Raw genomic sequence first — 13,056 nt, forward strand, 5'->3', positions numbered from 1 at the left:
ACCATAGCCCATCTAAAAAGATACCTTTAGTTCTTCGCAAAACAATTTTTTAGCTCTATCTAAAAAAATAAATAAAAAATTCTGTTATTGCTCCTTTAACAATAACAAAAAGAAAAACATTGCTTAAAGTGTAAACCTTTTCATTAATGTGGGAACGTAGTTTAAAATATGAATCTTAGGGCTAAATGAACTGTTCAATTTGTTGAACCTAAAACACACTTTTTAATATCGGTTTCTACAGCAGTTGCCTCTGAGTTATAGTGTGCTATACACCCCCACCCAGAAAAAATAAAAACTTGTTCGTTCACAAAATCCCTTTCAAACATCCAACAGCATAACTTTGATTTCAAAACACACACTTGATCTAAATGTCTTCAATGTTTCTGAAGCAAATTTGAGTTTTACCTGCTGTTGTAGACTTGCCCACGCCTCCTTTCCCTGAAGCAACAACAATCACCTGTTTGACGCCAGTGATGGGCTTCTGTTTAGGAAGACCCCTGGCCATTTGCTGCTTCTGCCTGTCCAGCAATCCTTTTTTATCCACAAACCCCTTTGACACAATAACAAAGAAAAAACATTATAATGTCTATAACATATAAAGTTTAAGGACTTTTGTGTTTTAAAAAAAAATGTCTTTAAATTTGTAAGACTGCTATTACATGTATGACTCATTTATGCACAAAACATTAAATATCAAATTTGTTATAGGTTCCGGACTGAGTTGGATTGAGTAACAATTGCTAGCAAAATTAAGGTAGCATTTTTCTGTGACCACATAATGACAACTGTTTAAGATTCAATTCAATCTTAAACAGACAACACATGTCATCTCAAGGCACTTTACAAAGTCAAATATAATCAAATCATACAAGGCTGGTCAAAAGGTTTCCTATCTAAGAAAAGCCAGCAGATTGCATCAAGTCTTGACAAGCAGCATTCACTCATCATGAAAGGGCATGGAGCTACTGTGGACGGTCATCTGCATTGTCGATGGCTTTGCAGCAATCCCTAAGAGGGATTGCAGAAAAATCCGTCAGTATGAATACTGAGCTTGTATGAAGTGACAGTGGAAGGAACCAGGAAGGAAAACCTCCAGCAGAACCAGGGTCAATGTGAATCTGCCTGTGTCATCTGCCTCGACCGACTGGGGGTCACAGATAACAGAGCAGAGACAGAAAGAAGCACAGAAGCACACAATGGATCAAGGAATCCTTTCAATGTTATAGACCAGTTCATTGTTATTGTTTTGATCCGGAACACAATGGCGGATGCAAACAAAGGAAACGACGAGTTCTTGACGTATTTTACTTATTTAGATAACATATCACAAGATCGTTTTAAGAGTAAGTTGATGGTTGATGGTATCAGATTGCCAGATCCACACAGCAAAAGCCTGAAGGGATGGTGCGAGTCTGTGAAATGCTGGCCAAGTGTTCCGTACGGGAACATATACAGCTACCTTATAAACACGCCAGGCCAGTACACACGAGAGAGCATGAAAGCCATGAAACCACTGGACGGCTGCAATTATTTTATATCGGGACATAGACACCAGCAACCTTTTGATTTTTGTCTTATTAATCCTTTTCACAGACTCATGCCACAGGGATTATATACTTTGTACATGTACGTATCTGTTGAGTAGCACAATATGTTGTTATCCCAATAGATACCTAAGGCACCGACGAGACACTGTGGCCATCAAGAGGGTGATGGCATCCCTTGGGTTCTCAAGTGGGCGCCCTCCTTCTTGGGTGTTTCGCTGATAGGCCCACAACACCTCCAGGGGGTTCAGCAGTGAATCCCAGTGTCCCAGGTTCACTCCCATCACACACTTGAGCCCCAGGCCAGGTCATTCCTCTTGGTCCACAGCCACTGGCTCCCCTTTTCAGCGGCCTTGGAGAGGTCCTGGTTGCCTGCCTGTGGGCCTTCCCTCGCACCCCCATCTCCCTGAGTAGCCTAGATGTTGAGTTGGCTATGAATCCCCTGCAGCCTACTTCCACCGGGCGTACCTTCATGTTCCATCCTTGTTGTTGGGCTTTTGTTGCAAGATTGGTGTATCTCAGCTTCTTCCGCTCAAATGCTCCCTCTATGGCACCCTCCCAGGGCACCGTGAGCTCAATGATGTACACCAGCTTGAGTGAGGAAGACCCCAGAACAAGGTCTGGATGCAGGCTGGTGGATGCAATTTCCGGTGGAAAGCACAGCTTTTTGTCCAGGTCTGCAAGCATTTTCCGCTGGCATTCCAGCACTGCTGAAAGACTTCTGAGCACCTGGTTGTGTCGCCAGGTGTAGCGACCTTGGGTAAGCCTGGTCTTGCATCCCACTAAGATGTGCTTTAGTGTTGCTGGGCTTGGGCACAAGGAGCATGTGGGGTCGTCACCATACCATTGGCTTAGATTTGCAGTTGACGGTAAAACATCATAAGCAGCTCTGATGGTAAAGCTTGCCCTGAATGCCTCCATCTACCATAGATCTTTCCAGGAGAGCTTTCTTTCCTCAACTCCTTCCCATGCCATCCACTGCCCTTGCTTCGTCTGTGCCACGGCTTCCTCTTCCTGCAGTACCTCTTGGACCACCAGCTTGTGCTTCTGAGCTGGATTGGCCTTGCTCCAAGGTGGTCTGCGAGTGCCAAGGCCAAGACCACTCCTGTCCCACATGTCCCACGATGTCCCGGTGTCGGAGTGCTGCCTTTGCCTGCTCTGTCCACTTCCTCCCAGTGGCCAAGATGGGTGCTGCTAGGGACACAAGTGGGTCCCTGGAATCTTGGAGTGTCATTTCCAGTCTAACCTTGGCACTTTTGTACTCCTCTGCCAGGCTAGTGATGGGAAGTTCCAGCATTCCCCTGCCATAATGCCCAATGCTACTGAGGCACCTGGGAAGGCCAAGCCACTTCCTGGCATAGGCGTTGACCAGCCTCTCCAGTTTTTCCACCTTTGAGAGTGGCCAGAGGAGACGTGGCAGGAGTCCATACTGCATACACCAGAGCTTGAGCTTGCCAGGAAGCAAGTTTCTGTCGATATTCTCTAGGGCACTGGCTATGTCCTTCCTGAGCTGCTCTACTTGCTCTTTGTCTTTGAGGGAGGCATCATACCATCGCCCCAGGCTCTTCACAGGCTTCTTGGTGACCGTTGGAATGGGTTCATCACCAATGTGGAAGCAGTGGTCTGACAGCCTCCCCTTGACGATGGAGATGCTTCTGGACTTGCTTAGCTTGATCTTCATGCGAGCCCGCTTGATGTTCTCTTGGAGTTTTCCCAGTAGCCGTACTGTGCAAGCCTTGGTCACAGTAAGTGTGGTGAGGTCTTCCATGTAAGCCCTGACTGGGGGCAGCCTCAGTCCAGGTCTTATTCGCTGTCCGGCTACCACCAGGGTTTCCCGCAGCGCTATCTTGGCGAGGTGGCCGCCTCGCCAAACTCACGCTACCGCCTCGCCAACATTCCAAAAAAAAAAAATCGATATGCTTGCATGTTTATTTGACGTTAACACGCATTTTTTCGTTGTTGCTTTCGCGCGTGCATGTAGTCAACGGTTGTCGTCGGCCCCTGACGCTGACGCAGCCCTTGCTCTGCGCACAGTTTTTTCTACTTCACTCCACCTGGGTGGACTGATATCCAGCTCGTGCGCTGGTGTGTTAAGGGGTGGCATGTCAGGTGGGAGTGTAACCTTTTCCTAGTGTCGTTCATCTGTGCAAGTTCTTTTCAGGTGTTCTTGTAAGACAGCCTTTGACACAGAGAGACTTCCACTCTTCTCCTTTGTGAAGAGACTCTTCACAAATTTGAAGGGGTCTTTGTAGAAGCGCGATCTTGCTTGTTATTTCCTTCTGCGCTTCTTCAAGAGATTATCTGCTCTTCTCAGAGTTACAAGCCTCCTCTCCTTCACTAGCCTGTCTATCTCCGTCTGCCTTCGAGACTTGGTGGAGATTGTCGGAGTAGATCATTTGCCTTCGACCACTCCGATTCGCTCCGATCCATAGTCATAGATCAGGTTACCCATATTAATACTTTTCACAGACTCATGCCAGAGGGTTTGCATACATTGTACATGTACGTATATTATTACGAAATGTATATTATTACGAAACTCTGTAGTTATGCTGCCTATAGCAGCATAACTACAGAGATTGCCCAGGGCAACCTAAGCCACTCTAAGTATAAGCTTTGTCAAAAAGGAAAAGTTTAAGCCTCGTCTTAAAATTGAACAGCGTGTCTGCCTCACAGACGAAAACTGGGAGTTAGTTCCACACGAGAGGAGCCTGATAATTGAAAGATCTACCTTTCTACTACTTTTAGAGACTCTAAGAACCACCAGTTTACCTGCAGTCTCAGAGTGAACTGCTCTGTTAGGAACATATGGGGTATCAAAATATTTCTAATTTTGGCAATATTCCGGAGGTGAAAAAAGGAAACCATGGAAACCTGTTTAATATGGGATTTAAATGACATGTCTTGGTCGAAAATAACACCAAGGATTTTTACTTTAATACGAGTGCTATAAGTGTTATTATCACATTAATATGGAATATTAATGTTGATTTAAGACGTTTTTTTTAACTTTAGGATTAGCCGAATTTAGTGACCGATCGCTACAGCGACTGGGGTAGCGGTATGTATATATATATATATATATATATATATATATATATATATATATATATATATATATATATATATATATATACAGTGTGCGATTTGCAAAAAAAACAGAGGGGGGGGGGGGTAATTTCAAAAGTTGTATTAATGAATCAAAGTTTTATTAATAATGGTTAGCTAGCAGGTGCTCTTTTAGGTAGCTAGCTAGATCCAGTAGGTTAGACTTTTGTTTTTAAACTTGCACAATCTACTGTCGGGACTCAGGAGTGGATATTAATTTACTTTAACCGCTTTGAGCAGAAAATGTAATGATACTCTTTAAAAACAAACAACAAAATTAATTTACAAATGTGAAGGACACGACATGTACCGGTATTAATATAAATTTTGAAAAATTCATCATATTCAGGGGTTAAAGCAAAAACAATCAATTTGACTGAAAACATTTTCTAGTCAGCCCATATATTCCTGGGCCGTGGACGTCATGCCACCTTAGTAACCTCATTTGCTTATTGTAACAAGTCCACTTTAACCAAATCTGACAGTTCCATTGACAATTCCTGTATCTCTCCACCTTCCAGCTTCAGAGCCTTTGCAACATCATGGACAGCCCTCTGCATAATCTCCTTCACTTTCCACATCCATAACATCACCAGGTTAACTTTCATATTTGCAGCATCAAGCAAGTTCTTCCTTCGCACTTTTGCCAAACTGGTCCACAGTCCACTCACCTTTCCACTTTACAATTTCAAAACCCTCCATAAACTGCAGCCAATTCAAAAGACAGCAGCTTGCATCATTACATCATCTTCTTCACACCTGTACATTAACTCTACTGTAACATTCAATATAAATCAATCCTATATACTCTGTGTCCCCACCTCTCGCTCATAGACTGCTGGAGATGGTCAACAGCCCCTCCACGACCTTCTTTGTTACAGAAAAGCGCAGGTGGAATATTTATGATTTTTTTTTTACTTTTTCCGAATCAGACCCAGTCAAACCGGGACATCGTTTCACATTCCGACCCTCCTTCTTCTTCTTAAAAAAAAGCGTGTGATGCTAAATTAGCTGAGCTACAGCGTTACTCTTTCAGTTTTAAATAAAACATAACAGCAACAGACACACTTACCGAGGGAAGTTGTTGTCAGCTGTTTTATGCACTGAACTTTCTGACCTGCTGGTTTACATAAATCCAAAGAAAACCTTTGACTACCGCTACTTTCATTCATGCATCTGTGGTCAGTTTGAGATTTTCTTTTAAAAGTTAAAATGATTGAACACCGATAAACCTCAGACTGGTAGATTTCCGCTTTGCAAAGACCCGCCCTACTCTCCTTCTGATTGGCTAATGTCCTAGCTCTGCCAGATTTCATTGGTTAAGCGCAGCTTCTGTTTAAAATCTTGAATAAATAGTCTACACTGAACATTTTGCGCTCATTTTCCAAATGACGAAAGTCCCTCACAGCGACAGAGAACTTTAACCCCTGATGATATTACTCATTCAGATCAGAAGGGGGAGGAATGTATCCCCCCCAGGGATAAAACACGAATGACCAGAGGGGGGGACGTCACAACCAGAGGGGGGGAAATCCCCCCATCCCCCCCAGCAAATCGCACCCTGTATGTATATATATATATATATATATATATATATATATATATATATAGCTTGTGGGCGGATTGTAAAAAAATTAGGAAGCATTTTATAACATTTGTTGCGCTATTAGAAAGAATTACTAACAAAATATATCAAAATAGTCATTTATTTTTTAAATAAATTGAATCTGTCGATCTGACATCATCAATGAATAATAGTTATAATGAATAATATTGATTATAACTATATTAATTATAACAAAACAAGAAAAGAATAATGGTTAATCAAGTGTTTGGTCAATGTAAACGCCCAAGAGGGGTTGAGTTCTACTTATCAACTTAATAATATTTCATGACTGCGTGTAAGAGAAATGTTTAATTGAGCTATTCTTAGAGAAATTAAGTTTATATTAAGGAAGATTTACAACTCATGTTGGGAAGCTATTTATAATTTATTTTTTCTGGGTGATTCTTCCTGATTGTTAAAGAGATCTTGTGTGTTATTTGGTTGTCTGATTGTACATTTTGTTTGGAGCCCATATGCGCAGTTTTTTTTCTTTGCTTCAGCGCAGTTGTGTGCTAATGGCATGTTCTTGTGTTTAATAGTTCTGTGCTTTTTAACATGAGAGAGTTTGAGATTTGGGCTTGTTTTTTCTTTTAAGTTGGGCAGGTTTTATGCTGGTTTGGGTTACTGGAAACCAGTGTTGTAGTCAAGTCACTATGCCTCGAGTCCGAGTCCAGGTTCGAGTCTCCAGTGTTCAAGTCCGAGTCAAGTCCAAGTCATTAAAAAAAAATCTGAGTCGAGTCCGAGTCGAGTCCACTACTCATCCGAGTCAAGTCCGAGTCGAGTCACTATTGATCCAAGTTCGTTGTAGGAACATGCCGTGACGTGATGTATGACATGAAGCAGTAACATTCCATTGCACTAATAATGGCGTTCCGCGAGCGAGCTATTTTTAGAACGTGACGTCATATCACGTGGTACATGTAGGGCAAATATGAGTTTTCCTCCACTCTTTCGCTGTACGTTACCCTTGGTTTTACTCGGTAAAACGACTGCTTTTTCCAAGTCTAAGACGTCTCCCCTAACCATGGTTTTGAAACATTGTTGTTATGGAACGTGCAACAGCGACTCGAGGTACGCTGATAGGCCGCATATGAAGAATGTTAAAGCCGCAAGCGGCGTCGATCAGCCCTTGCAGCCAAGCGCGCTCCGGCCTATTGGCCACCACCGCGGCTCCGGCCGGCCGGCGGGGTTTGCGCACCGCCGGCCGCCCCCCACCACTGTTGCTGTCACGCATTTTCCTCGCCCGTCCACCGGGCGATTTACACAAACGCGTTCGGCAGCCCTCCCCCATGACTCACAACAAATCTGGTGCAGACCGGTCGATGTAGCGAGGAGATACAGCCGTTGGATAATGATAATGCATGGCCACCGGACCGGACTAAATTGTTCGGCGGGCCGGACAATTTATACCGATTCCTGGACGGTGACTACAAACAGAAAAAAAAAATGCCCGATGACACTATGAACGCCGAGCAGGAGAAAAACATTGACTTACCTTTCTATCAACTCGGCCCGTTTTTCCAGGCTTTCTAAGACCTCGACACTCAATCCATCGTTTGAGCTGAACGTTGGTATGTTGTTCTACAGTTCTACCAGTAAAATGGGCGCCTGGACATCCTCTTGTGATAGTTTAACAGCTGAAAAGTTGGTCATATCGTTGTATCTGTTGCATGTGTAATGGCTGGTTGCTACGTGCGCTCTCACACTGTTTGCCCAACCTTAGCGGCAAGGGGCGTTGCTCATTAGATGGTGACGTCACGCGCGCGGTACGCCATTTAGATATTAAAATCATACACCAAATAATATTCTAATGCCATATTAAATTTATAGCCTAATGATATAAAAAAAAGTCAAGTCTTTTTCTCAATTTCCGAGTCAGAATGATCTAAATGTGGGAGTCAGAGTCCAAGTTCGAGTCATCAGTGCTCAAGTCCAAGTCAAGTCACGAGTCTCTAAATTTAGCTAATGACTCGGACTCTAGTTCCAGTCTCGGACTCGAGTACTACAACACTGCTGGAAACTAACAGTGACATAGGGTAACCTGTAGCGCTGTGTCTTAACTCAAAAGTCCAGCATAAGCTACACGCTAATAAACATGAACGCTGGTGTCAGGCTGAACACTGACTGAAGTAACAATTCTGACTAGAACAGGTTCTGTAATTACAGCAGCTATGAGAACAAGGAGCAGAACAAAGCAAGAGTTCCCTTCTACCTGCAAGTAACTCAAGTCTCTTCAGTTTGGCAGTTTTACTGCCTGGTTCTGCTCCTAGCTATCCCTGCTAGCTGTCCTAGCTCACCCTCCTAGCGTGAATGTTTACTCCAGTTTAGACTTCAGTGCTGACATTTCAAACAGAAATTAATAGCACTCCTTCCAACTCTGTGCTTCGTTGTCACTTCTTGTAATTGTTTGGTAATCAGACCAAATTTCCATCCAGCTCTACCGACACCAACGGTGACCACAGCCGAACTGCGGCGGTAACTGAAGGCTATGACTCGGTGCCCCGCCCCTCTCCACGTGTGATTGGCTAGCATGTTGCCTTCAGTCGTTGATTTGATTGGTTAAATTGTATGATTGACACATCAAAAATAGTAGTAAAAGGACGATGGTCACTCCGAGGTAAAAAAAAAAAAAAAAAAAAAAAGCAGCTTCCAGTCGAGGGTCAGCTCCGCGCTCAACCAGAAGGCACAAATATCGCTCCATTATATAATCGGGGAAATGTAGGCGGCAGAAAGAGCTGCTATAGACGGCGATTTGCCGCCGTTGACCGGCTACTTTTGACTGCCCTGTCAATGTAAACGCCCCAAGAGGTGTTGAGTTCTACTGATCAACTTAAAAATATTTCATGGCTGTGTGAAAGAGAAATATTTGATTGAGCTCTGTAAGAGAAATTAAGCTTATATTAAGGTAGATTTACTACTCATGTTGGGAAGCTATTGATAATTCTTTTTCAGGTTGATTTATCATGATTGTTAAAGGTATACTATGCAACCGGGGTTGATTTTCCAGCGAGGCTCCCCCCAGAGGGCGAAAGTAAAAGTGCATTGTCATAAAGATGCTCAGCTGTTCTCCGTCAAGCCAGGCGCGGTTGTTTTGAGCTTAGCAGACAGGCGAACGCAACGAAAAGTCGAAAAAACGGCAGTACAAACAATGACTAACACAGGGAAAGTATGAACATCAGGGTTTCCCACAGCGCTATCTTGGCGAGGCGGCCGCGGCGGCAGCCTCGCCGCGGCCGCCGCGGTAACGTCTCGCCAACATAAAAAAAAAAGATAAATAAATAATAATAATAATAATAATAATAAAACTGGATATGCTTGCATGTTTATTTGAGGTTAACACGCGGTTCTTTGTTGCTTTCGCGCGTGCATATAGTGAATGGCAGGGCAAAAACACATGGAGTTCTCGCCGTAAAGCAAGACCGACTCTCGCGGTCTTGCACGAGACTTCTGAGCCTGTGGGTGCAGGCCGAGGGCTTCTGCAATTGCAAGTACGGTATTTCCCCCACAGACCACCGAGGCGGCCGAGAAAACCTTTGTTCGACCTGAAATGACTCATTTAATCATCCAAAACGGTATGGAACACATTAATTAACTGAAAAAATGTTGCATAGTATGCCTTTAAAGTGATCCTGTGTGTTATTTGGTTGTGTCATTGTGTTTTGTGTGGAGCCCCTATGTGTGCTAATGGCATGTTCTTATGTGTTTAATAGTTCTGTGCTTTTAACACTAGAGAGTTTGAGGTTTGGGCTTGTTTTTACTTTTAGGTTGGGCAGGTTTATGCTGGTCTGGGCTGGAAACTAACAGTGAGATACAGCAACCAGTAGCGCTGCGTCTTGACTCAAAAGTCAAGCATAAGATACACGCTGATAAACATGAGCGCTGGTGACAGCTGAACACTGACTGAAGTAAAAACTCATACAAGCAGAAGTTCTGTACAGCAGCTAGAAATCACAAGGACCAGAACAAAGCAGAGTGCCCTTCTGACTGCAAGTAACCCAACTTTCTTCAGATTGGCTGTTTTCCTGGTCAGTAAATTAAAAGTTAGTTCCTGAGTTGACACTGACACAGAACTTTAGGCCTTGTAAAGGTAGACGGCGGCGGTAAATGTGGCCACAAACGCGGTGGAAAAAATATCACCAATCTCAAGCGGCACCTGAAGGCTCACCACGCTGATATTCTTTTGGAGGCAAGTTACAAGTTCTGTTAACATATCATATATATGCAATATTACTCGACATTTGGCGTGTAATAAATTTCATAGCCTAAAAATTTTTCTCATACCTCCAGGCGCAAATCAGCTGTGCGTTCACGCTGGCGAAGACGCACGAGCGCACCGGCACGTTTCCCTCTCCTCCGGCGTTTCTTTGCGTGAAGATATACACACATATATATATATATATATATATATATATATATATATATATATATATATATATATATATATACACACACACACACACATACACATTTGATTGTTTGGTATTCACCTGTAGACCTTTACAGGAGGTGTACTTTGTGTAAAGAGATAGAGTAATTGTATCCCCTCTTTGCTTTTTTATCATCCAGATACCAGAGACGAGGAATCTTGAAGATAAACCTGGTCCCAAGAACGACAGGGCACAGTCATCTATTCCAGCACCCTTCGCCGCAGCTTCTAAATATAAGGCAGAATCACAGGAACAACATGCCAAATAACACGCAATTGCTCTTTGGATTGGGCGGACTGGTCTACCTGCTTGCACAGTTGAGAATGAAGATTTCATCCTCATGATGGAGACCTTGGATAAGAGGTTGACCATACCCAAAAATAAACAACATAATTGACAAGATTTATGATGAGGAAAAACAAAAGTGCAAAGAGAGGCTTGTCACAGCATGCAAAATAACAATTGGGCTGGACATATGGACCAAGAAATAACTTACAGCAGCATTTCTGGCAATTAGTGTGTAGTGCCATTGAGCCATGATGATAAAATAAAATCAGATTGGATTGGGAGCAACCTCAGTTGGGACCCTCACAGGGACAAAGAACCTCCCCTCTCAGCAGGGGTTCCTTGTTGCTATAAAAGTTTCCTCCCACAGGACAAAGCTCAGTCTTCTACTTCTGACTGGAGCCGTCAAGGAGAGGGCTCCCACCCAGTTTAAGCCTTCTTCCTGCCTGAGACAAAAGGGAAAGGAGAGGCTGGCTGAACCATGAGGCCACATGGTCTCCTCTGCCTGGGACATCTGAAGGAATGTTGCTGGACCAGCCACACCAGATCCAGGGTATGCTTTGACCAGCAGCCATGGGACTTAAGGCCCAAAAGCCCCAGCTGCACTGGAAGTGCTGCAAAACTCATCTGCCTGCTTCGATGAAGGACCTTCCTGGCATCGGAGGAACTGCTGGAACGAAGCTAAGTTGCACTCTGACTTCTGCACAAACCAGCGGCAAAACAGCTGGTTTAGTACAGATTCTGCGCAAACCAGCGGCTAAACAGCTGGTTTAGTACAGATTGCCAAAACAGCTTTGTTTACTTTTGTCAGCCTTTACAGGGAAGAAAACCCAGGACGGAGCTGGAAAGCCGACAAAGCAATCCATTTTCGTGACTGCAGAGCCCAGGCCTCCGAACAGGCCGATCCTAAACACATGTTGCTGCTGCTACGCCACTAGCCCACTGCTGAAGGAACAAAGGTTCCCTTCTCACTGCCTTCCTTAGATGACCAAAGTAGACTGAACTCACATGAGGCATCAACAGGTTGGACAGAGAGACCCAAAGGGAGAGGTTAAATGGTTCATTTGGAAATGTTGTGATGCGTCCACGTTTTTAAACAATGAAAGAGCTAACAGAGATAGCATTCGGTTCCATTTCATTGTCAAGTGTATTTTTATGGTTATAACAAAGGTTATCTCTTGTTTTAATATAGTTAAGCTAATTTAACTCCATTCCATGTTATTTAAATCAGATCTGCAGTCGACCAGGATTCACTGAATTATTCTGATGATGATCACCACTTTTATGTTGTCTTTGCATGTAAATAGTTCCTTAGCTTAGTTCCCTTTTATCTTCATTTTGCTTAGTGGTTTAGTTAAGTTTCACTAGCCTAGTAGAGAGGATTTGGTAATCGAAATGTAGTGTTAATTCAGAAAAACAGCATTATATAGTGATGTTCTCTGGATGTTCATTTTATTTCTGTTGTTAAATTATTGAACTTGAAAAGAAGTTGTCACTCCTTTATTCTATGTGCGTGCAGAGTTTGCTGTTAAAGGATCGCTAGTGCTCAAATCCATCCCTTTCAACCATTGTCTTGATATCAGCTTAAGGGCTGATCATCACCAGACATACTTAAGAGACAGAGAGTTATTTATTAAACATTAAATAACTTTAAACAGTGCATAATTGCATAACATTAGTACATGCTTTTTTTGCACTGTGGATAACAAAGCATATTTTTGTTTGCCATTTTTTGTATCCCACTGATTGTTTAAGTTGCTGCAAGACTGCACTAGGGGTAGGCCCACCCCCCAAATGCAAGTTGTTCATGTTTACAGTATGTAAAAGCAAATTCTCATAAATAAAGCCACAGTTGCCAAAGTAAGAATGTTTTGTTCTTTGCTTTTTTGGAGTAATGAAAATTGATTGATCTGTGTTTAATGCATAATCCTTAGTAGATCAGAAAGTATTTGCTTTGGGGTGGAATCCTTGTGTATCAAAAGCCATTCCTTTATTTTAATTTTTGTGAGCTTGTATATCTGCTATTTTAATGGATGTGATGTGAAACTTTTGTATAAAGTAGGGCATCAATTCCTAAAAGAGTATA

The 13,056-nt window shown here is 43.0% G+C and overlaps 1 protein-coding gene across 2 annotated transcripts in view; it reads right to left on the minus strand.

Annotated features, from left to right (window-relative positions):
• nubpl (nucleotide binding protein-like) overlaps window positions 1-13,056 on the minus strand; it is a 38,013-nt gene that overhangs the window by 14,779 nt on the left and 10,178 nt on the right. For both annotated transcript variants that reach the window (XM_021314494.2, XM_036150857.1), the window contains exon 2: window positions 406-550. In XM_021314494.2, coding sequence (XP_021170169.2) covers window positions 406-550 — 145 coding nt within the window. The remainder of the gene's footprint in view (window positions 1-405; window positions 551-13,056) is intronic.

The sequence above is a fragment of the Fundulus heteroclitus genome, chromosome 19 (assembly GCF_011125445.2).
Source record: "Fundulus heteroclitus isolate FHET01 chromosome 19, MU-UCD_Fhet_4.1, whole genome shotgun sequence".
In the NCBI taxonomy this organism is placed as follows: Eukaryota; Metazoa; Chordata; class Actinopteri; order Cyprinodontiformes; family Fundulidae; genus Fundulus; species Fundulus heteroclitus.